Here is a 25,169-nt window from a genome sequence, read left to right as displayed (position 1 = left end):
CCCCACCCCGCCCCTGTGTGTTAAGGGTCACTCAGTCCATTTCTACAGTACGTCATCGCTGGGCTTCTTTTCAGTTCACGGAAACAGCCTTTGCAAATAGCTAGAGCAGTTGCTGGGGGAGTCCTGGCTGAATTCCATGCTCCCTTGCCATGCATCTATGTTCATATCACTAGACGCAAACCCAACCCCATCAGGCCACTCTGGTTTCAAGCTGCAGAGGGAGAGATGCAACATCAAAGCTCCAACTCGGACTCCAAGCCAGCTGTAGTCACTAGAGAGTTACGTTCACCTGGGTTCATGTGACCCCCAAGCCCACCAAAGTTTGCAAAGCTGAAAGCCACACGGCACATGTATCGCCACCGGAGACTCTTCTGTGCTGCTTTACAGGGGGACTTAGGACTGGACAGAGCCACTGAGTCCAGTCTTAGCTGTTGTGGGCAACCCCATCACATCATCCCATTCATAAACTGATCACACTGTATCTTAACACTAGTTTGGTTGTTTGCCCCTCACTGCTCCTATGACGGGGAGGGCTACTGTGGACCCTCACTCCTTTGATGGTTAGAAGCCTTCTAATTTCCAACCTTAAGTTAGTTGTGGCCAGTTTATCCCCATTTGTTCTTGTGCAATCAGTTCCCCACCTGACTCTTCAGGCTTGTCAGAACCAGGAGCCCAGCTGTTTCTGTTGTTTGCATTCCATTAAGCTCCAGCAGAGAAACAGGCAGGTCAGTTTCACTTGGGTAATTCGTCTCCCTTCCTGGAGTTCATACCCTAGCACAAGGCTGCAATGGTTGGGCTGCAACGATCACAGAAGAAAGTTTAAACCAAACAAAGAAGTTTTATTGGGGGTTTTAATGGTATCAGCTGCCTAATAAGAATAGGGTTTGGATAAAACTGCACTTTGGGGGAGGGGCAAGAAGTGGTGGATGGTCATTATACACAAACCCAGAATGTATAGCCTAAGGTGCATCGGTGATGCTCAGCCCCAAATCGAGCCGTCCAAAAACTAAAGTTACAGAACGATACAAATCCAGGAGTGGTGCACAAGGGGGTATACTTTAGATACATGCACCCTGCCTCTGCAGCTAACTCAGGTTCCCAATGGAACTAATTGCAAGGGGTTGTTTGGATGTGCTGGCTGGATTCCTGTACCGCCCACACCTGTGAGTGCATGAGCACCTCACAGAGAATAGAGCATATGCTCACAACACCCCTCCCTGCGCAGAGTGGTCAGAAAAGGGAAGTTTTTAATCCCCATTACACAGATAGGGAAACTGAGGCAAGAGAGGCTAACACCAAAGTCCACAAAGGGATTTAGGCTCTGCAGTTCCCCTCGTTTCAATGGAATGGAGCCTAACCTCCCTTTGTGTGTCTGGGACACAGGGACGTGCCCCAGGTCTCTCTCACGCAGACAGTGACTGAAGCAGAATTGAATGCCACTCTTCCGAGTCCCAGCAAGGGACTATATGAGCTTTTAAAAACATCCATCTTGATTCTGCTGCTTTTGTCACTTGCTTCTGGCCCCTTCAGACCATGTTCCCCCTCACGTCTCTCACTTCGGCCTTGCCTGGACCCCCAGGGCCCTGCCTCGGAGCAGCTGCAGTGGGGTTAGCAATGATGCCTGGGCGGGCTCTGAACACGAGATGTTCTGTGGAGCTGCCCCCTCCAGAGCCAGGGCAACAGCCTGAAGTTTCCTAACAGACACCCGGGTCTCATGACTTCTCCTCTCCGAGCTATTTTAAACCCCCGGCCAGATCGAGGCTGTTGATGTTAAATGATCTGTCCTCAGCCTGTGCCCCTCCGCGAGGGGGATATAAATACGGCGCCAAGACACTCAGCTGACAGGAGGGCAAGGAGGAGAGAGCTCAGCCTGCTGCTTCTCAAAGGTAAGGCCGTGCTGCCAGCGTCGCCGGGGGTTATTCAGAATGGGCCGAACCCTGCAGGCCTGGCTCTGCCGCCTCGCCCGTTTCCAGCTGGGTCTGTCTGCCCAGGGACTGCCCTGTGCCCATGCGCTGTGGAGGCTGATGAAGGGCGTGCTCCCATCTACAGCTCCGCAGCCTGCTAGAGGCAATGGAGAGATGCCCATTGCTCTGGAGGGGCTTTGTTCAGGTCTGGAGTGACCGGGCCTGGCAGACCAGGCTTAGTGTTCGTGCTGCCGGCAAACACGGCACCCCATCCCTCCAGGCAGCCTGGGCAGTAGTCCCGTGCTCACTGCCTGTCACCTTTGGAGCGAGGGCATCCCTGGCCTTAGCCACGCCCACACTGGTCTTCACATCTCACTGCGCAGCCTGCTGCTGACAGTCACCTGCATCCGGCAGCGGGGAACTTGCACCAGGCTTTCGCTGGCTACAGCAGCAGTAGCTGCGGGAACCAGGTCAGAGGAGGGTGTCGGAGCCCGGGTGGTGATGAGAATGAGCTGGTATCATTAGTGTGGAGGGGAGCTGCCCCCAAGAGCAGCCCTGTGAGCTTCACAAGCTTGACCAGACTGGATCAGTGCCATGGTCCATCTCACCGAGTAGCCTGTCTTCCGACAGTGGCCAATGCCAGGCACCCCAGAGGGACTGAACTGAGCAGGTGACCCATCACCCATTCTCCAGCATCCAGTCCTAGCCTCTGGCAGCCAGAAATCCAGGGATACCCAGAGTGTGGCTTTGCATCCCAGCCTACCTTTGGGACGTAGCACTTCCTTTTGTTTGTTTTAAACGTGCTACCTGTTCATTTCATTGAGCAGCCTTGGCTCTTGTGCGACGTGAAGGGGTAAATAACATTTCCCTATTCTCTTTCTCCATACCAACCTTCAGTGAGCCCCACAAGAAGCAAAATGGGTGGGTCAGTGGTTAGGATGCTGGATGTGGTTTGGGAAGAACTGCAGGGGAAGCAATCACTTCTCTGCCACAGACTTCTTGTGTGATCTTGGGTGCATCACCTTGCCTCTCTGTTCCCTATTAGCACATTGGGGTTAGTAGCCCTGCCCTGCCTCACAGGGTCATGAGGCTAACTACATTCAAGAGTATTACCATGGTGCTAGGGGCCATAAAAGTCCCTAAGCTCAGTAGTATCTGAGATATCCTAACTTCTCCTAGTCCATCCAGCATATAGGTAGCTGAGATAGAAAACTCTAAAGAACTCAGCAATGATCAGTCACTGTTGTAGATAAATGGGTGTGAAATATTTTTCTCCTTATCCATCTATTATTACCAATTGGACTGAGATCTGGAGAGGCATTATATATATAATATAAATTGACAGCCCTAATATATATTAGGGCTGTCAGTTAATTACACTTAATACAAGCAATTAACTCAAAATCAATTAACTTGATTAAAATTAATAATCATTCATCAGTCTTAATCAGACTCTTAATAATAGAATCCCAACTTAAATTTATTATAAATATTTTGATTATTTTCCTACGTTTTCAAACACATTGATTTGAATTCCATCACAAAACAAAGTTTACAGTGCTCACTTTGTATTATTGTTAGTGACAGATATTTGCACTGTACAAAAGAGAAACAAAAGAAATAGCATTTTTCAATTCGCCTCCTACAAGTGCCGCAGGGAAAGCTCTGTATTGTGGACACGTAACTTACGAATGTAGAATTTGTTCATACCTAACTGCGCTCACAAACAAAACAGTGTGAAACGTCAGAGTCTACAAATCCATTGAATCCCACTTCTTGTTCAGCCAATCTCTGACAGACAAGGTTGGTTTACATTTACAGGAGATAAAGCTGCTCGCTTCTTATTTGCAATGGCTCTTGGAAGTGCAAACAGGCATTGTCGTGGCACTTTCGTAGATCATGTAGCAAGGTATTTACCAGCCAGATATGCTGACCCTTTGTATGCCCCTTCAGGCTTTGGCCTCTGTCACTGTTCCATTCTGTACACATCGTATTCTGTGTTGTCATTGAAATCAATAGATTTGAAAATGTGGAAACCATCCAGAATAAGTAAATAAATGGAATTCTATGATGGTTTGACCGTGTGATTAAAACCACCATCAGCTGCCATTTTAAAAACATTCCATGATCCATTTTTTTACTGGTTTGAGAGCCCTACCATAGTGACTGCTCCACTCATCTCTTCCAAGGCAAATAGCGCAGCGGGTCCATCTTTCGCTCATGGAATGGTGCTTCCAGAGGAGCCTCTGTCTGCTGAACTGTGATTCCTGCTGACCCGGGGAGGCAATGGTTGGACTGAAGCCCACAGACATCCCCCCAACTGCCACAGTTAAGTTTCTGGGCGCTGGAACAGCAGCCTGCGTAGCAGACCTCTGCACCTTCCCTTTGGACACTGCAAAAGTCCGGCTGCAGGTAGGTGTCCTTGTTGGAATTACTCTAGTACGAGGCTACCGGGACTCAGCTGTGTCAGGCACAATGCATAGATGTGTAGTGGGAGACGGTCAGCGGGGCCAACAGCCCCCACGGGTCCAGGGTCAAGGTGTGAGGGGTCCCAGTTCTGTGCCCCCCAGAAGGGCAGAGCTTTGGGCAGAAGGGTGGGGCTGAGGGCAGGCAGCCTTTAGTGCTGCCCAAAGCACGGTGCTGGGCCCTTGCCCCCCAGCCGTCAGAAGTGCCTGGAGCAGCGCTCCTACAGTGTTTCAAAGGGGCCTGCAGCTCCACACCATTGCCACAGGCCCCTTGAAACACCAGGCCCCTGTGCAATTGCGCCCTTCCCTTCCTCCTCCCGCGTCGGCAAGCCTGGAGACAGACAACAGTCGAGACAGACAGAGATTTCTTCAGAGCCATGTAGCAAGTCAGCAGCAGAGTTGAGAACAGAGCCTGGTGCTCCCAGGTCCTGACTCTTAACCACACGGTCTCTCACGCTGAGTGAAAGGCCTTTCAGAGTAAATCACTGCACAAATCCAGCAACTTCTGACGAACGTAAGAACTGCCACACTGGGTCAGACCAAAGGTCCATCCAGCCCAGTGTCCGGTCTGCCAACAGTGGCCAATGCCAGGTGCCCCAGAGAGTGTTAACAGAACAGGGAATCATCAAATGATCCCTCCCCTGTATTCATTTCCAGCCTCTGACAAATGGAGACTAGGGACACCATTCCTGCCCATCCTGGCTAATAGCCATTGATGGACCTAGCCTCCACGAATTTATCTAGTTCTGTTTTGAACCCTGTTAAAGTCCTGCTCTTCACAACCTCCTCTGGCAAGGAGTTCCACAGGCTGCACATTGAGTGGATGTTTTCAGAGAACCCTTCACAGTGACTCCAAGATCTCTCTCTTGAGTGATAACAGTTACATTAGTCCCCATCATTTTGTGTGTATAGTTGGGATTATTTTTTCCGATGTGCATTACTTTACATTTAACAACATTACATTTCATTTGCCATTTTATTGCTCAATCACTTAGTTTGGTGAGATCTTTTTGAAGATCTTCACAGTCTGCTTTGATCTTAACTATCTTGAGCAGTTTAGTAGCATCTGCAAGATGATACTAAAAGATGAGGTATTTTCTCCTCCCTTGTTTTCTTTAAGGGTAAGTCTAACTCCCATTAGACACCAGTCAGAGTTGGATGGGATCTAACACACCTGGTTTGATTTCACAGAGCTGCAGGTGCCCCGAGAGTATTTTTTCCAGCAAGTGCAGGGTGTTTTTTTTTTCCTGTAATGTGATTAAAGGCCACCAGACACCACTCTTTTTACATGACTTGATTATAGTTCGAAGTGAAACCCACCCCTGGCAGAGGCCCCTAGCTTCCCCCCAGAGTTGTCTGGGCCAGGGGCCTGCTTAAGAGGAGCAGATGTTCCTGTGAGCGTTGACCCCAGCCCTCAGAGTGGAGCTGAAGCAATACAGAGGCCTTATGCTGATCCCTGCACCAGAGTGGATTTCACCCTCTTTGCGTGGATCCTGGACAGCATTTACCATCTGCTCGCAAAGCATTTTAGGAACATGAGTGAATTTAGCCTCCCGCCTTGTGTTTTGGCCAAGTTACATCACTGATAATTACATCGAGGTGGCTTAGTGCTCCACCATTTTCAGCAGGGTACAGCAGTCCTCTTCAGTCCCTGACTTGATCTGGCCTGTCACGTTGCTATAGACTGGGTAAACAGCTGCCACGCTCCACCCCAGAGAAAGCTGCATTTCCCGGGTGAGCCAAGTGAGGACGTATCTCGTGCACAGTGCTTTGGTGTCCAGCTGGCTGGGTGCTGATGTGCACGTGTGGCACAATGGCAGCCTCGCAGCTAGTTCACCGCTCAAATACACATCTGCGGGTTGACTGTATAAATGATCTAATACCTTCCTAGCTCTGTACGTGCCCCAAACCACTAGGAACGGAGCTTCCCAGTCACAAATTCTCTTTGCTAAGGGCCCATCTCTGCAAACCCTGACTCATCCTGCGCAACTTTACTTGAGCGGCTCACATAAATGAAGGTTTCCTGATCAGGCTCTAACTCAAGGGTAGGCAATAATTTTCACGGGGGAGGGGAGGGAGAACAGGACACCTAATGAATTTTGCTATGTGCTCATGGGCCAGCTCCACCCCACCTCTCCCGGAAGGGGTGGGGCCCAGAGAACAAGAGGCAGGGCTGGGAACTAGCTTCCCCCCAGAGTTGTCTGGAGCCAGAGGCGTTGAATTAAAACCACAGAAATGGGCTTGTGGTTCCTGGCCCTGCTGCTACTGCGTTGCCTGGCAGCCAGCCAGGATTGCTGGTGGCTATTGAAAAAGCTCACAGCTCCGTCCCCTGCCAGAGTAGCACTGGGCTGTGAGCCATTTAAATAGGATCCTGCTACCTGAGCCATTGCCTGGAAATTCGGTTGCACAGGCAGCAGGATATGAATAGAAAGTGGCCAGATGCAGCCCGTGGGCCAGATCAAAGTGTTAGGTGGGCTGGATTCGGCCCCCTGGCCGCATCTTACCCAGCTCTGCTCTAACTGAATGGTCAGCTGCTAATAATGCTTGTCTGTCTGTCTGGAAGATCCAGGGAGAATCCAAGCCAACCAAGAGCATGGCGACCATCCACTACAAAGGCGTCCTGGGCACCATCGCCACCATGGTGAAGACGGAGGGTCCCACAAGTCTGTACAATGGCCTGGTGGCTGGGCTCCAGCGTCAGATGAGCTTCGCTTCCATCCGCATCGGGCTGTACGACTCGGTGAAGCAGTTCTACAGTGCTCCAGGATCGGAGAGTGAGTGCCGGCACCCCACACCCCCAGAGGCCTCATCACCCGCCTCTAGTTCAGGTCACATCCTCTGCTGGTGTGAATCAGCCCATTGGCGTCGGCAGAACGCCATTCATGGAGTGACGGGGATTCACACCCGTCCAGGTTCTGCCCCCCTTGTACTAAATCCAGCCAACCAGCCTTGAGAGTGAGCTGAGTAACCTGAGACCCCAAATTATGAATGGGGTAAATGTGCTAGACGTACGTTCCCAGTTTCACCCAGGTCCCGCTGTGCCCAGAGTGCGGATAAGCTAGATGTTTGAGCCCTTGTTTTGGGGGGTGATTAGATGCTTCGATGTCTTATTGACATCCCTGACCCCAAAATCCAGACCAGATTTAAAGAGCTTGGGGTCCTTCCAATATCAAAGCTACATTTTAGACCAGTGTTTCTTAAATTGTGTTCTGCGGCAGTCGGAGATGTGCTGTGGAGAACAACAGAGTTCAAAATGGCCGCTCTTACAGGGGCAGGCGACTTTTTTTTTTTTTGCTCAACAAAAAATCTTTGGTGTTACTCATTTTTAAAAAAAGTATTGTTTGGTGTCCCTTGGTCTTAAAAAGTTTAAGAAACACTGTTTTAGACCCACCTGTGCGACCATTGGTTCCCTCCCTTTGAGTCTGCAGCTGGATCAGTGTGGGCGGGCCTAAGCCAGTGTCGGTGGCTTAAAAGGGAGGCTGTCATGGGACAAGGCGAGCAGGGTCTTCTCTTACCCTACCCACAGCCTCCTGGCAGTGACTTTTTCCAGTACTGTTCAGCACCTCGAAAAACCTGACCCAGTGGGTGAAAAGTGGGACTCCCAGAAAACTGAGGCCAACCCCCAAACTAGAGATGACCTGAAAAGTCAGGGTACGTGACTTCCCCAGGGCCACGCAGGGAGTTCACCTTGGCCTGCGGCCGCAGGGCTGGATACAGGGGAGGTGCTCACAGTCCTAGCGAGGCAGGTGAAAAGTGCCCTGGTTTGGTGGGGAGGCTGAGAAAAACCCAGCTCTGTGCATAGCCAGGTGGCCATCGCTCGAGAGACAGGCTGGAGCTTGCTACCCGCTTCATTCACTCCCATGCAGATGCCAGCATCCTCACCCGGCTGCTGGCTGGCTGCACCACCGGCGCCATGGCAGTGACGTGTGCCCAGCCAACCGACGTGGTCAAGGTGCGATTCCAAGCACACGTGAGGCTGACGGATGGAACCAAGAAATACAACGGGACTGTGGATGCCTACAGGACCATCGCCAAGGAGGAAGGGGTCAGAGGCCTCTGGAAAGGTACAGGAGCGAGCGCGCCTCCCAGAGTGATCGCCAGCTGGTGTAAATCGGCGTCACTCCACTGGGGCCAGTCCATGGAGCTGCACCAAATTGCACTAGTTTAGAATCTAGACGGGGATCTCCAGGGTGTTTAGGCCCCTAATTCCCTTGGCACTTAGTGCTCAATAGATTAACCTGTTTGATGCTGCGATGAACAGAGCAAGCCCGGCTAACAGAATTCAGCTCTGGCCTCTCTGGCTAACCCTGGAGGACAGAGCCAGTTGGTTTCAAAGGGTCCATACTGACAGCAAGTCTGTGTGACCACTCGGCATTCCCTTCCTGGCCTACTCTGTCCCCATGTCTGCTCCGGCAGAGCGGGAGGCAAGCCTGCTCCTGCTCTCTCCTGGGACTGGGCAGCCTTACAGGCAGGGCAGTCTTAAGAGGGCTTAAAATAGGATCTGAGTGGTTCTTCACCTCGTCCTGCCTCAGCACTGGCTGCTGGATTTGAAACCACCATGCAGGAATTTTAAGGGGAAGGAAGAGAGGGGGACACATTTCCCAGAATGACTCTTTGTAGCATGAGCCACGGTGAACATGCTGTTACGCTGCAAAGGGCAGATCACAACTCGACACAGACCCGACCAAAACACTGTCTTCCTCCTGAACAAGGGCTCTGGTTGGTCAGAAAAACAGGGACTGGGGTGTTCAGGAGATTCCCACATCTAAACCACTGTTTTTAGGAGACAAATCTGAGGCTGCGTCCCAGATTGAGGTGTCATTAGACAAGGTTTTGGACAAAGCAATAAACTAAACAGTAATAAGTCACTGGGACCAGATGAGATTCACCCAAGAGTTCTGAAGGAACTCAAATGAGAAATTGCAGAACTACTCACTACGGTTTGTAACCTATCATTGAAATCAATCTCTGTACCAGATGACTGGAAGATAGCAAATGTGACACCAATTTTTCAGTAAGGCTCAGGAGCCAATCCTGGCAATTGCAGGGCAGTAAACCTGACCTCTGTACCGGGCATTCTGGTTGAAACTATAATAAAGAACATAATTGCTAGGTATATAGATAACATCGTTTGTTGGGGCAAAAGGAAAAACTATGTAGCACTTTAAAGTCGAACAAGATGGTTTATTAGATGATGAGCTTTCGTGAGCCAGACCCACTTCCTCAGATCATATTCTGGAAGAGAATCGGCATGACCATATATACCAAAGGAATACAATGAATTCCTTTGGTCATGCCAATTCTCTTCCAGAATATGATCTGAGGAAGTGGGTCTGGCTCACGAAAGCTCATCATCTAATAAACCATCTTGTTAGACTTTAAAGTGCTACATAGTTTTTCCTTTTGTTTTAGCAAGATCAGACTAACATGGCTACCTCTCTATTACTATTCATAAATAAGAGTCAACATGGGTTGTGTAAATGGAAATCATGTCTCTCCAATATGTTTTTTGAGAGGGTCAACAAGTATGTGAACAAGGGGATCCAGTGGATATAGTGTACTTAGACTTTTCAGAAAGCCTTTAACAAGTTCTCACACCAAAAGCTCATTAGTCAAAGTAATCCGTCATGAGATAAGAGGGAAAGTCCTCTCATGGATCAATAACTGGTTAAAAGACAGGAAACAAAGGGTAGGAATGAATGATCAGTTTTTGAAATGGAGAGAGGTAACTAGTGGGGTCCCACAAGGGTCTGACCTGGAACCAGTCCTATTCAACGTATTCATAAATTGTCTGGAAAAAGGAGTAAACAGAGAGGTGGCAAATTTTGCAGATGATACAAGACTACTCAAGATAATAAAGTCCAAAGTATATTGTGAAGAGTTACAAAAGGATCTCACAAAACTAGGTGACTGGGCAACAAAATGGAAGATGAAATTCAATGTTGTTAAATACATTGAAAAACATAATCTCACCTTATACATATAAAATAATGGGGTCTAAATTAGCTGTTACCACTCGGACATCATCCACTCAATGTGCAATGGCAGTCAAAAAAGCAAGCAGAATGTTGGGAATCATTAGGAAAGAGAAAGATAATAAGATGAAAGCATCTTGCCTCTATATAAAGCCAGAGCACACCCACATCTTGAGTACTACATGCAGATATGGTCTCCTCATCTCAAAAAGGATATACAGGCAGTCCCCGGGTTACATGGATCCGACTTACATCGGATCCCTACTTACAAACAGGGTGAGGCAACCCCGCACTAGCTGCTTCCACCCAGCAGACCAGGGAGACGCAAAGCTAGCGCCCCCCTCCCCCCCCAGCAGACCAGGGAGACACGGAGTGGCTTTTCTCAGCAGACACCTCAGCTTGAGAATAAAGGACTGAGGGAAGTGAGGTGTGGGAGAATAAAACTGAGCTCTGAAGAAATGTTTGGCTAGAGTTTCCCCTACAATATGTACCAGTTCCGACTTACATACAAATTCAACTTAAGAACAAACCTACAGTCCCTATCTTGTACGTAATCCGGGGACTGCCTGTATAGGATTTGGAAAAGACTCAGAAAAGAGCAACAAAAATTATTAGGGGTATGAAACTGCTTCTATATGAGGAGAGATTGGAATGACTAGGACTTTCCCACTTGGAAAAAGAGATGACTAAGGGGGAATATGATAGAGGTCTATAAAATCATGACTGGTGTGGAGAAAGTAGATAAGAAAGTGTTATTTAATCCTCATAACTCAAGAATAGGGAATCACAAAATGAAACCAATAGGCAGCAAGTTTAAAACAAACAAAAGGAAGTATTTTTTCACACAGCGCACAACCTGTGGAACTCATTGCCAAAGGATGTTGTAAAGACCAGGCCTTTAACAGGGTTAAAAAAAGAAAGAGGTAAATTCATGGTGGTTAGGTCCATCAAAGGCTGTTAGCAAGGATGGGTAAGAATCAGGGTTCCCAATCCATAGAAATTTCATTTACAGACAAAATGGGAAAAATTTATGGACAGACACATTTTTTTATGGACATAATTTTTATACTATATTAAGATGACATATTCTCTTCAGCAGGGCTCAACAATCTATGTAATCTACTCACCACAGGCGAGTAGATTACAACCCGGAAGAGCCGGGTTCGGGCAATCTGCGCATGCAAGCGGGGCTCACCGCGGCTCGGTGAACCCTGCTCTTCGGCACAATCAATTCTTCTCATAGATTTTGACATTCTAAACTTTAACGGTAAACAATATTAAATTACATAAATTGCCAATATGCCGACGCTAACTCGGCGGGATAATGTAGATGATAACATCACGTGGATCACGTGATTCACGTGATGTCATCTCAAACATTGAGCTAAATAAACAACTAAAACAACCCATTTCCACTGCGCCGCAGTAAAATGGCTGAAGCAGCAGAGAAGAAATTTAATTGCTATAGCATAATTGCTGTTTTTTGAAATTTTATTGCACTTTTATGAAATTTACGGACACCTGCATTTTTTAGACTTTATGGACATGTCCAATTTCGGCTAATTTTTTACGGACTTTCTGTAAATTTACTGGCGATTGGCAACCCTGGTAGGAATGGTATCCTTAACTTCTGTTTGCCAGAAGTTGGGAATTGGTGACAGGGGAGGGATCACTTGATGAGTCCCTGTTCTGTTATTTCCTTCTGGGGCATCTGGCATTGGCCACTGTCGGCAGACAGGATACTGGGCTGGATGGATCTTTGGTCTGACCCAGTCTGGCCTTTCTTATGTTCTCTATGCAGGCCCTGCCCACAGCCTCAGACCCCAGAATAGTGGGATGCCTCTGCCCAAATGATCAGGAATTAAATCAACAATGTTGACAGAAAAATTATCATTAGCATCCCCGCTCAGTTGTGAGCGACTGAGGGAAAGGCCCATTCAGGGCAAGAAGGAATGTTCCTTTCCCTCTTAGATCCTAGAAGTTCATCGCCAGCCCACACCCCTGCAATAGACAGATTTGCCTCGTCACTTCCTGTCTCCCCATTTCCTTCTGTGCTTTGCTGCCAGGCACAGTCGGGAGAGAGAGAACTGTGATCTACCAGAGCCCAGGACCAGTCTCAGTCTCGGTTTCCATGGCTTGCTCTGCCATTGAATTACTGCGTAGCTCTGGGCTTCGCCATCCCCTGCGCTATAATGGGGATAGTGAGGTTTGGCCACTTTTGTAAAGTGTTTTGATCGCTGTCAGGGGAACCGACAGCCTGCGCTGGCCCTGGGCAAGGTTGGTGGGGGTTGGCTTTGTGCTCTTGGTATGGGTGGGGCCTTGGGTGGAAGGGGTGGGACCGGGGCAGCCAGCCCTCTGTGCCACCCAGCATCCAGCACACCCTCCCCGCCCTCCAGTCCTCACAGCTGCCTGGAGCATGCCACACAGTACTCTAGTGGTAATTTAAAGGGCCCGGGGCTCTCAGTTGCGGTGTCGGTGGCTGGGAGCCCTGGTCACCTCTGAATCACCAGGCCCAAGGACAACTTCTTCCTTTGCCCTTCCCCCACCCCTACAGTGGGCCTGTCCACTGTGAATGCATAATGCAATATAAATGCCAAGTATTCTCCTCATCCCTGAAAATCCTGCTCCCACAGAACTCCAGGTACTCGGCAGACGCCTTTGGGCACACGTGTAACAAACACGAGTCATAAGAATCCAGTCATGAGCTTCACCCACCCAGCTCTGCTTTCAGGGGTGTCATCTCATATGGTCACCGCCACTCTCTAACCATCCTTTGCCACAGGGACCTTACCCAACATCACCCGCAACGCCATTGTGAACTGCGGAGAGATGGTTACCTACGATATCCTCAAGGAGATGCTGCTGAAATCTCAGCTAATGACAGGTGAGGAGGGGCCTGCAGTGAGGGAGGGCGTCCTCCCTTCATCCTTTCCATCTGGGATGCCTGTTGGGTAGAGCTCTGTCTCTCTAGCCCTCTCCACAGCTTCTCTTCCCCTCGTGGCAAAGGGGGGGACAAACTACAGCTTGCGCTCCACAGCCGACCCGCTGGCTGTTTTAATCCAGTCCTCCAGCTCCTGCTGGGGAGCAGTGTCTGGCGCTTGCCTTTCTCCTCATGGCTCGTGGAAGCAGCAGCATGTTCCCCTTCTGTCTGGCTCCTACGTGTGGGGTCAACCAGAGAGCTCTGTGCACTGCTCCCCACGCCAAGCAGTGCCCCTGCAGCTCCCATTGGCTGGGAACCAATGGTGCACAGAACCACCTGGATGCACCTCAGTGTAGGAGTCAGCCAGACGGCAGACATGTTGCTGCTTCTGGGAGCTGCTTGAGGAGGCAAGCACAGTCTGGAGCCTGCACCTCTGAGTCTCCTCACACCCAACCCCCTACCTCAGCCCTGATCCCTCTCCTGTCCTATGAACTCCTGGGTCCCAGCCCAGAGCACCCTCCTGCACTCCAACCCCCTCATTCCTAGCCCCACCCGAGCCTGCATCCCCAGCCAGACCTCTCACCCACTCCTGCACCCCAACCCCAATTTTGTGAGCATTCATGGTCCCCATGCAATTTCCATACCCATGTGCGGCCCTTGGGCCAAAAAATGTTCCCATCCCTGCAAATGGCCTTTCACAAAGGGTGGTGCCCACTCTGGCAAAAAAAGGGCTGGAGCCAGCTACCAACGTGGCTTCAAACATCAGCTAGAGGTTTCAGTAGCATGGAGGTCAGGATGGTCAAGTACAGAGTACTAGGCCTTAGAAGCCCTGTGGTCTGTTTGCTACTCTGCCACAGACTCCCTGCCTGACCTTGGGCAAGTCACTTAGGGCCAGATTTTCAAAGGGATTCAGGCACCTAAATGGGCAGATAGGCACCTAGTTGGATTGCCAAAAACTCTCACTGGGTGTTAGATGCTTAAACACTTTGGACAATCCCACTTGATGCCTAAATCCCTTTTCAGACCTGGTGCTTGGGCTAAATTTTCAGAATTTTCATTGATTTTAAGTATTTCGGTTCTGAGCCATCCAGCTTTCAGTATCTTGGGCCTGATTTTCAAGAGCACTGTGTAGAAGCTGTAGAAACCATTTTATGTTTAGCTAGAAGCTATCTTGTATAACAGAAACCATTTCAGCTTTCTCCCTTTGCACGTAGACCAGAGTGAACTTTCTATCACCCCATGTGCCAGGCCAAGACAGATGTGCTATTGGAATGTGTTAATTGAGCTGGTTTAGACAGGAGAGGTACTCCCTCGTACTTGTCCGCCATCTTGTTGATAAGGCTTTATTTTTCCTAGCTTAATTGATGATTTCTGTAATTGGATGCCCTGACGTCAGGCTGTTTGGTCAAGGGTATAAAGATACTAGGATTGGTTACATTAGCCAGCCTTACTGGGCCCGGCTTTGCTGGGACCACGTTTGGCTCACTTTGCTTTACTGATCAATAAAGCTATCTGTTTGTTAGCTGCCTAAACAGAGAGGAGCGTGTTTTTGCTTCGACAACTGAGACCTTGCAGCTCCCCCGAATGAACTGGCATGACACATGGCTCTGTAGCTTTGAAAAGCAGGCCCCTAAGAATCTCAAAGTGGACATCCCAAAGTCAGTATCAAGCCTCCCATGCCTCAGTTTCCCCTGTGTAGCTACTTACTAATCTCTGGGGGAGAGGATTGGGTTATCAGCGGAGGCCCTCGGGGGGGAAGCTCTCTAGCTGTTCATGGCACTGAAGTGCCGATCCCATTTGAAGTGGAAAATTCCTTTGTCCCAAACCCTAAAGCTTATTTACCCATTTCCCACCCAGACACTTTTCCTTGCCATTTCGTCGCTGCTTTCGGAGCTGGGTTCTGCGCTACAGTGGTGGCTTCGCCTGTTGATGTTGTGAAGACGAGATACATGAATTCCACCCCCGGCCAGTACAGAAATGCTTTGAACTGTATGCTCACCATGGTGATCCTGGAAGGACCCACTGCGTTTTACAAGGGGTGAGACTGCTACAAAACTATCCAGACCTATACCAGGCTGATGACCTATTCAAGGAGCAGTGTGTGTGTTCACGTGACCAGGCTATGGAGGACACTGACAGTGGACTGACCACTGGGCTGAGAGTCAGGAGACCGGGGTGCTGCTCCTCGCTCTGCCACCAGCTCATGTGACCACGGACAAGTCAATGTTGGGCCAGATTGTCCAAAGTGGCCTCTAATGATGGGGTCGGTCCTTGGTCCTGAGATTTTCTGAGGTGAAAAGTGTCACAGGGCAGGGCAACTCCACCTCTAGTTCATGTCCAAGTCCAGCAGGGGCTGTTCTGAGGCTCCTGGCTCTCCTGGGTGGAGACACACATCTCTCTTCTGCCTGGAGCATCTCCAGGCTGAGCAGTGCCCTGCCTTCACTGTGCTATTCCCAGCCCACTTGCTTTCTCATCAGAGAGGGTTAGCAGTGTGATGGCCCCCTGGTATAGACACCCCACTGCTCTTTCTGGGCAGGGCTAATTTATCTCAAGGTGAACGCGCTACAGAGAAACCACGTTAAAAACCAGAAAAGAACCTGCACGCACGCTCAGCAGAGATCCACCCCATTCCTCACCTGGGTTCTGGCCCGCGCAGCCCTTCCAGGCCCCACCCAGGGGGCTTCCTTGGGGATTCTAGCTCATCACAGCTTTAGTGCAGAACAAGTGCTCAGTAGGTCCAGCCCTCCCTGAAGGATTGGGGCCCTCTGGGGACTAGGGGTCCTGTCTGTTTGTGGGATCAGGAAGAAGACCCTGAGCCAGTTTGTAACCAGGCTATTTATCCCCAAGCCCTCTGTCTGTTTGTCCCTAGTAGGGATGTGAATGGTTAACACAGGGGTGAGCAAAAGGGCCTCCGCAGGCCGGATCCGGCCCATCAAGTGAGTTGATCCAGCTCGCAGAGGCCCTGCCACTCCCCAGCCCCCAGGCCATCAGGTCCTGGGGGTGGTGGGAAGCACATGAAGTTTCCTTCACCTTGCCCCCACCCTGCAAGGAGGGTGCAGCAGAAGCAGGAGACTTCACATGCTCCCCTCTCCACCCCCAAACCCTGATTGGCTTGGGGACAGAAGGGGAAGTGCGCCAAGTCTCCTCCCACCCCAGGGGCCTGGGTGCCTAGGGGGAATCTCTGGAGCGGGGCACTTCACTCGCTCCCCCACTGCCAGACCAATCAGGTCTGTGGGTGGGGAAGCAAGGAAGTGTCCTGGCCCCACCCTTTCTGCCTGAGGCCCCGCCCCTTCCAGTGCGGCCCAGGGCCGCTTCAAAAAATCATGAAATGGCCCCAGGTAAAAAATTATTGCCCACCCCTAGGTTAACAGGTGAGGCTTGGGCTGGAGCAGCTCCCTCCACTGCAGACATCTCCAACTCCGTGGGGCCTGCTGTGAGTGGGGGGCGCTCCAGCCCAGCCGGAGCAATCCCTGTCAGCATTAGGGAAGATGCTGCCCCCCCCACACACACTTTCCCCTCTTTAATCGGTTAACCAGTTAAACATTATGTTTAATCAGTTAAACCAGATTTTACATCCTTAGTCCCTAGCAGGGGTGAAACTAAGTGAACAGACTTATTGGCTAGTATGCCAGGGTCCTCCTGGGCACAGTGGGAGAGGGGGTTCTGGGCACCCGGAAGGGTGTGGCCTCAGGAAGGGGCGGAGCCAGGGACCAGACCCCCCCGAACCAGCCTTTCACCGCAGCAATATTAAAGTGTTGCCATGGCAGCGCTTTAACGTTGGCTGTGTATGGGCCATGCCAGCAGCCCGTACGCAGCCTCCCAGAAGGGTCTGAGGACTGGCACTGGCCCTAAGGTAAATTGGGTTTGAGACCGCTGGTCTAGAGGTACCTGACTTCCACTAAATCAGAGGAAGTCTGGTGCCTTTGGTGAATCTGGGCCACCTTATTGCTGGCTGCCAGGGGCATGAAGTCTTCAGCCTCTGCACTGTTGTCCCCTCTCGCTCTAGGTTCATTCCCTCATTCCTACGACTGGGCTCCTGGAACGTGGTGATGTTTGTGACCTACGAGCAGCTGAAACGCGCCATGATGCTGGCCCAGGAGGCGTGGACGTCTCCATCCTAAGCCCCAGGGAGGTCTCTGGGATGAGATGACAGAGGACAGCTTGGGGGACCCCGTGGATTCCCCCCGCTTCCCAGGAAAGCTTGCAGAGCCAGCTCTCACTACTGGACTTTGACAGAGACATGCGCTCACTGCTGCTGAGATGGGGAGATGCAGCTTAGGGTGGACTGTCTGCAGACAGCTGGCTTTTCAAAACCCACTGGTCAGGGTTGACGTGATGCCAAAGCAAATTACAGTATTTAAACATGGCCAAGGGATGCATGATATTGAAGCAATGAAAAGGGACTTGAAAAAGCAAAACCTTCAGGGAATCCAAACTGTAGTAAAGCTTTCGACGTGGCCTCTGAGCTCTTCGAATGCCCTTGGGCCCAGGTGCTGCCATGTGGGCAGGAAACCAGATCATAATCCAAGGGTAAGGATAAAGGGCAAAGAACGCTTCTGGGGAGGGGAGAACAATATGACAGGGAGGCACAGGGCTTAGGTTTGGTCTTATTGAATATCTTTAGAGGGAGTAAATAGCCCCCTGAATGAACATGAGTGATAGTAAATAGGGAGGAAATTGCCAAAGCAATCAAAGTATGTGACTTTTGGCTTAGTTTATTACTATTTGGTGGGTTCTTTATCCAGTTGTGTGGCCTGTGGGTTTTTCTGCTCAACTCTGGGGGCCACTTTTTCCCCAGGTTTTTTATTTTCTTGGACCATGCATCATGGTCTATGCTCCGCCTCCTGCCTTGCACGATGATATAAACCCTGCCCCCACACTGCTCTCTACCCTTACTCCCTCTAAGTTGGGCTATTTTTTGGATCATTTTGTGCTTGTTTCTTTTTTAAGTTTTCTAGCAAGCAGCAAGGACAGAGAAATATCCCAAAGGAAATTACACTAGGTGCATGGGCAGAAATAGTCAAAAAATTCCATCTAAACTTTGTTGAAGAAATGGAGATTTGTGCAAAAAAAAAAATCTGTTTTTTTCAACAATTTGGAGTTTTATCAAAAACTTATTTTGGAAAAAAAAGACCTAAAAATCTAGCAGGAAAAATTATATTGAAAGAAATAACATAATGAGATTTAACAGAGGGTTCAATTCCTTGTTCTGCCACAGATGCAGGGATAATTCTTCCCTAGCCTCATAGGGCTGTAGTGATGCTTCTGTGATGAGGCGGCGGGGGGGGCAAGAACTCGATATCACCAAGAGAGATGATTTGGTAGGGGTGGTCTGAGAGGGGTATGTAACTGAGTATGAAACAACGGGAAACATAGGAGGGAAATCAGGAAAGGTTTCCTAACAGTGAGGTCAAGACTGGCTCAAGTGGTGGAAGTCCCATCTTTCAAGTTGTTTACAGGTAGACCTGGTCTACACGTAGAAGCATTGCTGGCAGAACTAAATACATAGGGCCAGGTCAACACAGGGCTTTACCAGCCGCAGTACTAGCTCAGCAAAGTGTGTACTAGACCAGCAAAGCGTTCTTAATGTAGAGGCAACTTATAACAGCAAAATTGTGCCTTGGGAGCATAGCTTATTCCAGCGCCCCCAGCTCTCCTCCCAGCAAAACGGGCTATTCCAGCAAAAGCACAGTTTTGCCCAGTCTGACAGCGTCTAGTGATTTTTGTTGGCACTGTTGTGTCAGTTACAGATCCCACCTCATCACACCCCTGCCCGACACAGCTATGCTGGCAAAAGTCTGTTATGTAGAGCTGGTCTACGAGTGAGGGAAAAAAACACGGCTCAGCAGAAGTCCCCGTGCAGAGAATTTTATTAGCAAAAAAGTCCAGTGGCTAGTATAGTTGATTTTGCTTGGGGAGCAGGTAAAAAGTGTATAGGGAAAAGACCCTTACTGGTCTTAGCTACATCTCCACTGGGAGGGTTTCTGCTTGCACAGCTATACTGACAAATCCTTTCCAGTGTAGCCAAGACGGTTGATTGGCTTACACACTGAATGGACTTTAGGAAACAAACCCAGTGAAAGGATCAACCAGCTAAGACCTGTCGGGTCTTTTCCATCTCTGGTCTCTGTAGGATGCAGCCAGAACAGCTGAAGAGCTGGGAAGATGCAATAGAAAAACAAGGCAAAAGAAACACCTACCAAAACACAGGTAACTTTAGTTCCTTTCTCTCTTCCGCAGAGCTGACCACCCACAGATGGATCTGCAGCAGGATACCGACCTATCAGCTGAGCTGCCTGCAGTGCAAACTCACGAATGTCCCGGAGCTGCGCTGAGAAGGGATTATTAAAGGAGCATTGCCCGCCCCGAGTGGATCACTCATGTCGCTGGGGAATAGCGCTCATTAAGTTGTATCGCTGTTATTAACCACCGGCAGCCATTACTAATAAAAGCACAAACTGCTCCCATAGTATCTCTCTGCAGGTCTCCTGTCATTTCCTTGGCAGATTTAGTTCTCACTCTCTTTTTCCTGGCCCAGGCCAAAAGGCCTGTGTTGAAAACCCAAACGATCCCAAGACTTGAATCCTAGAAGGGCCAGCTCATTCTGCACCCCTCCGAGATGGACAAGTTACAGTCAATGGCATCCCAAAGGATCCAGGGCTCTGCAGATCTGAACCGCCGGCCTGAGCTACATCAAGCAGCAGTGCTAACTCAGAGCCCGCAGCACAGAGTGAAAATCACCACAGTCTGTACAAGGTGCATGCAGCACTTACCTGGAATGGATTGAGTTGGGGGTGGTCCTGCTTTGGATAGGGGGTTGGACTAGGTGACCTCTGAGGTCTCTTCAAACTCTAATTTTCTATGATTCTATGATGCATCCTCAAGGCCCGAGGGGGATACATGCTGCATCCTCTGTGTTGATTTGCTGCACAAGGCTGTGCACAGCTCTTCTGTAGCCACAGCCAGTGCCCTATGCTCTTAAAAAGCACTGAAATTCATTAACTCAGAAAGATTAGCCCAGCGCAGCCTCAGGTGCAGATGCAGCCTACACCACCAGATGGAGGTTTTCCGTTGGTGTAGGAACATCTCTTCCCAGCATGATATTAGTTATGCCAACAGAAGAATTCTTCTGTTCCCAAAGAGCTGCATCTACATTGAGGGTTAAGTTGGCATAGGTAGGCTAGTCAGGGTGTTTTCTTTATACCTTGGGTCCTGACTGATGTAGCTATGCTGGTATAACTTTACACTAAGCATGGACTATTCCTTAAATCAGGGCTACTCAACTTTGCAAGCCCCGGGGGCCACAATGATACTCACAGCACATGCCGAGGGCTGCAACTTAAGTGTGGTTGCATATACATGCAAATATAGATGCAAATAGCTTCTTTCACACTGATGGGCATGAATACAAAGATTAAGGCAAGACTACACAAAACACAGGCCCCATTTAGTCAGTTATGTTGATATTAATAAAATACAATATTTACCCCCATTTCCACCCATTTGTGGAATTCAAGTGGAGAGAGATTCCCTCATTTTTTAAAGTGTCTCCTGTTTTTTGAAGTCTCTCTCTCTCTGCTGCACTTTGCCAGGTGTTCCAATGCAAACCCTTTAATTTCCTCCCTTTAAAAAGGCTCCTTCTTGGAGCTTATCCCAACTCTGCTTAAGGCCAGCTTTGCAGAGCATTGTGCGGCTGGAAAGGGTGACGAGAAGTCAGCTAGTCCTTGCCTATGCTAAGCCACGATTGAGTAACCTTCCAATCCAACATTCCTCAATGAATCCGGGCAGAGAGGCTACCTGAATTCTAAGGAGGAGGCAAAAGAAGCTAGAATGCTCCAGAGGGGTTCCCATCTCCTGGTTTCTATGACATCAAACTTTACGGCTGTGTCTAGACTGGCAAGTTTTTCCAGAAAATCAGCTGCTTTTCCAGAAAAACTTGCCAGCTGTCTACACTGGCCGCTTGAATTTCCGGAAAAGCACTGACGATCTCATGTAAGATCATCAGTGATTTTTCCGGAAATACTATACTGCTCCCGTTTGGGCAAAAGTCTTTTTCCGAAAGACTTTTGCGCAAAAGGGCCAGTGTAGACAGCACAGTACTGTTTTCCGCAAAAAAGCCCCGATCGTGAAAATGGCGATCGGGGCTTTTTTGCGGAAAAGCGCGTCTAGATTGGCCACGGACGCTTCTCCACAAAAAGTGCTTTTCCGGAAAAGCGTCCTGCCAATCTAGATGTGCTTTTCCGAAAATGCTTTTAACGGAAAACTTTAAAAATCATGCCAGTGTAGACATAGCCTACATGTTGTCTCTTGGTTGTAAAGGGAACCGTTAAGTGTAGCCACTGGAACCACTGCCTTTCTGTGGCTCAGTATGGAAGCAGGCTCTTTGCTGGCCAGGCCTCTCGTGCGTATTGTCATCCAAGCAAAAGGTCAACTTCCCCTTGATGAAAAACCTTACACTATGTAACTTAAAGATCAGCGACGAACAGGAACCAAAACCAGACCCAAAAGTTCATGTATAGTTCGTGCTGGTTGTGGCATGCCCAATAAGGCAGAAAGGAAAAACAGGAAACCATCTCACCCCCTTACTCCTGTCACTTAACAGACAGGGTCTGCTAGTCTATCACAAAAAGTGGGCAAAAGCTTTCTCTATAAAACAGCTTCCCCTCCTGTATCAAATTGAGGAATCCCGAATAAACATTGGATGGCAGAATATGAGCCAGGTCCAAGGACTGATCACCCGAGGGCCACCTCCCGCTCGCCGAACCAAACGAGTTCCTGTAGAGCATAACGTATACCAAACATAACGACTACCAAATATGTTGTTATTGTTGTAGTTTGTGTGTCTGTTAAATGTAAGTATTGTTATCTGAAATTGTTTAGAGGTATTGTTAAGTAGTAGTGTTAAAAGTTTTAGATAAATGATTAGTCTTATCAGAAACACTGATGCAAATGTAACTGTTAATAATCCCTAGTCCCTTGTTAACAACTATTGGGATTTAGAGAAACTTCAAGGAATTTTCTTTACTGTATTGCATTTTTCTTATTGATCAATCTAATAATTATTTGGTGCCTACGTATGTAAGAAATTGATAAAATCACAATTTATACGTAGAAGCCCTTTAATAAAAGTTTAAAAGATATTTAGTAATAGTTTGCCTGTTTCTGCGCCTCCCTGGGGCTAACCACATTTCCAAACCTTTTACTTTAAACCACACTCAGGAAAGAGAATCAAACGAGAACACTCCTTATTCATCTCTGTGAGCTGTTCAGTGTCAAGTCCCAGACTCCCTGAGCCCTTAAGTCAGTATTATTCACCTGGACACTGCCTATTCATGAGCCAGAAAACTCCAGCTCGTTTTATCCCGCTCATCGCATCCTGAGGTTGCAGTGTATTGACAGGCTATTTCATAGGACTGTGGCTGCTAGCTTGGAGCATGCCCATGACTGGATCATTTTTTGAGGATTCGGGGAATGAAAATGGTTGCTACAGTTCTTAACAACAGGCTGGAAAGGCCAACGTTGGGAATGCAGCTAAGGCACTCAAACTGATTACAGCAGTGGTTTTCAAACTATTTTTCTCATGACCCTGTGGAAGAAAATTGTTGATGCTCGCGACCCAACATAATGTGACAGGAGTGTGTGCTTCGGGATGGGGCTGAGGAGAGCTTTGGGCTGTATGTAGGAGGGGGCTCTGGCTTTGGGGAGGGGGGTCAGGGCTGGGGCAGGAGGGGCTTACCTCGAGTGGTGCAGTGGGGGAGCTACCATACTGCACCCCAGAAGCAGCCAGCAGCAGGTTCCCAGCCAATGGGAAAGCAGAGCTAGTGCTCAGGGCAGGGGCAGTGCACAGACCGCTGTGTTCTCCCACGCACCCACTATGAGAGCCAGGCCTGTTGCTGGCCACTTCTGGGGCTCAGCGCAGTCTGTAGTGCCAGGACAGGCAGGAAACTGCTTTAGCACCCCCACTGGTCACCTGATCCCCCTGAAGCAACCAGACCCACTGCCTGACATTCCACAACCCAGTACTGGGTTGCGACCCATCGTTTGAAAACTGCTGGATTATAGAGTGTCCACACAGGCATGGAGTTAACCAAAATAATTTAGAAAACAATGTAGGTAAACTGGCGCAACTGCTGTATGTAAAGCAGGTATAGGTATCTAAATCCATACTTAGGCATCTAAAAAGCAACCAGGTGCTGAGTGCATGCAGTTTTAAATTGACTTATGCCCATTTATGTCAGAGCTGATTTGGGGCTAAGCTCAATAGAAAGTTTCACAGATATCTCAAAATCATTTTGGTTTTCAGGGACTATCCTTAGCAGGGGTTGTTTTTGGTTATTAGAAAGCTAGTTAGTTGAACATAAGCTTCCACTTCTTGCCTGTGTCTCATATGGCATGAGCCAAATCATTTTAAATGGCTAATAGAATCTTACCTCCGCTTCTCAGGTAATTCTGTAACAGCCATCCCTTGGCAACAAATCTTTCCAATAACTCTTAGTCAGGGAAAGTGTGTGAGCACATAAATCGTCTCCACTTGGCTGATCTCAGATTACGACTGTGTTTTGAACAAGCGTTTTTTAAGCAACAGAAGCTCAAGCAAAAACACAGCCTAGAAATAAGAACAGTGTGGGTGCATTTTATAACCGGGGAGGCTGACGGAAAACAGAGATCGTATCCCTTAAGGAGGGTTTGTATAGAAAAGAGGGTACATTAAGGAAGTATCCATAGTATAGACTATTAGTCATTTTTAGTCTTTTTCCTATGGTGCCTGTTTTAGACAGATCTCTAGCTGAAATTGGTTTATAATGCCACATTTGTTAGCGAAGAGATAATTCAAGCTGAAAGGAAACATTTTCTGAGGACCGGTAACAACAGCAGAAATATGAACACACAGGTTGCTGTTGTTACAGGTCATCAGAGTATGCTTCCAGTTCATTGTAAATTGTCTCCTCGGTGCAGGGTGTTGGACTAGTTGCCCTCTCAAGGTCCCCTTGATTGTTTGAGGGTAGGTTTTGTGAGGTGGGCACTTGTCGGCTGAATGGCCCTGAGACAGTGATAACTTAGGTGCCTACCAACTGACACCAGCTCTGCACCAGTGCTATAGAGGTGAAAAACTTTTTGTCCTGCTAGTGGCCCTCTGAGCCAGCAAAGTCCTGACCATTGCTTTGCTTTGCTGGATTTTTGCAGGATTTCTTCATTTTTGGTTGGCTGGTGGAACTATTGAAAGGACACTGATCTGAGGAGCCAAGAGACAGTGACTAGCCACAATCCGGGTGGGGACAGTCAGTTTCTCACCTCAGCAGCTGCACAAGAGAGCACAGGGGAGCACACAGTCCCCTTCTCACCTCTCCCTGCCAAGGACTCACGCCTCAGGCAGATTCCAGCTGGTTCTCCTGGGTGACCTTCACTCTAGAACCTTTGATCTCCAACTCAGCTGTGCCAGGCTCTGCCAATAGATAACTGTCCCTCCCCCTCTCTCCCCCCCCCCCCAGGGAGGGGGCACAAGCCTGTCTCAGCCTCCTAACCTTGATAAGGGCACCTGCTCCCAACAAGGGAGGGATCCCTTCCTAGCACTGCTCTCCTATTGGCTAGTGAGAGGGGGTACTGCCCTGTCTCCCAGTCAGCACTGGCTGTGGCAGGGGAACACCCCTCCACCTCTCTCCACCCCTCAACCCCTGCTCAGAGCTCCAGAGCTGGGGACAGGTGGATTGTTTCACACTGGCAGACACTTTGCACTGGTTCCTGGGTCAGGGGAGGGGTGAAGCCCTGGGGCAATCAGTGTGGTAACGGTCATATGGGCAGCAAATGGGGCAATCAGTGGGGCAGGGGTACCATGGAGCAGGGAATGGGGTGACTGCTGGGTGAAGGAGCTGGGGGGCAGGAGCAGCTCCCCCTTGTCCTGCAAGCA

General features: G+C 49.2%; 1 protein-coding gene across 2 annotated transcripts; it reads left to right on the top strand.

Annotated features, from left to right (window-relative positions):
• Positions 1-1,759: 1,759 nt before the first annotated feature.
• LOC102445332 (putative mitochondrial transporter UCP3) lies at positions 1,760-21,360 on the top strand. 2 transcript variants are annotated; one of them, XR_012900812.1, is made up of 8 exons: positions 1,760-1,886; positions 4,094-4,316; positions 6,933-7,143; positions 8,236-8,433; positions 13,127-13,228; positions 15,122-15,302; positions 17,271-17,794; positions 19,505-21,360. XR_012900812.1 is itself a non-coding variant. In XM_075919587.1 (7 exons), exons 2-7 carry the CDS (start codon positions 4,191-4,193, stop codon positions 17,383-17,385), a joined length of 933 nt encoding a protein of 310 aa, XP_075775702.1. In that variant the 5' UTR covers positions 1,760-1,886; positions 4,094-4,190; the 3' UTR covers positions 17,386-19,487. The 2 variants fall into 2 exon arrangements, 1 of the variants encoding a protein (XP_075775702.1); XM_075919587.1 differs by lacking the exon at positions 19,505-21,360 and having other exon boundaries at positions 17,271-19,487.
• The last annotated feature ends 3,809 nt before the right edge of the window (positions 21,361-25,169 follow it).

Source organism: Pelodiscus sinensis, chromosome 1 (genome assembly GCF_049634645.1).
Source record: "Pelodiscus sinensis isolate JC-2024 chromosome 1, ASM4963464v1, whole genome shotgun sequence".
Classification (NCBI taxonomy): Eukaryota; Metazoa; Chordata; order Testudines; family Trionychidae; genus Pelodiscus; species Pelodiscus sinensis.
The sequence above is the reverse complement of the archived record's forward strand: the minus strand, read 5'-3'. Positions and strand labels throughout refer to the sequence as shown.

What these genes read in the sequence shown, in the direction of transcription:
- LOC102445332 (XM_075919587.1), top strand. Translation starts at nt 4,191, where the DNA reads ATGGTTGGACTGAAGCCCACAGACATCCCCCCAACTGCCACAGTTAAG. An exon ending in CAGTGCTCCAGGATCGGAGA is followed by an intron (nt 7,144 to 8,235) that starts GTGAGTGCCGGC and finishes ACTCCCATGCAG; the next exon opens with ATGCCAGCATCCTCACCCGG. An exon ending in CCCACTGCGTTTTACAAGGG is followed by an intron (nt 15,303 to 17,270) that starts GTGAGACTGCTA and finishes CTCTCGCTCTAG; the next exon opens with GTTCATTCCCTCATTCCTAC.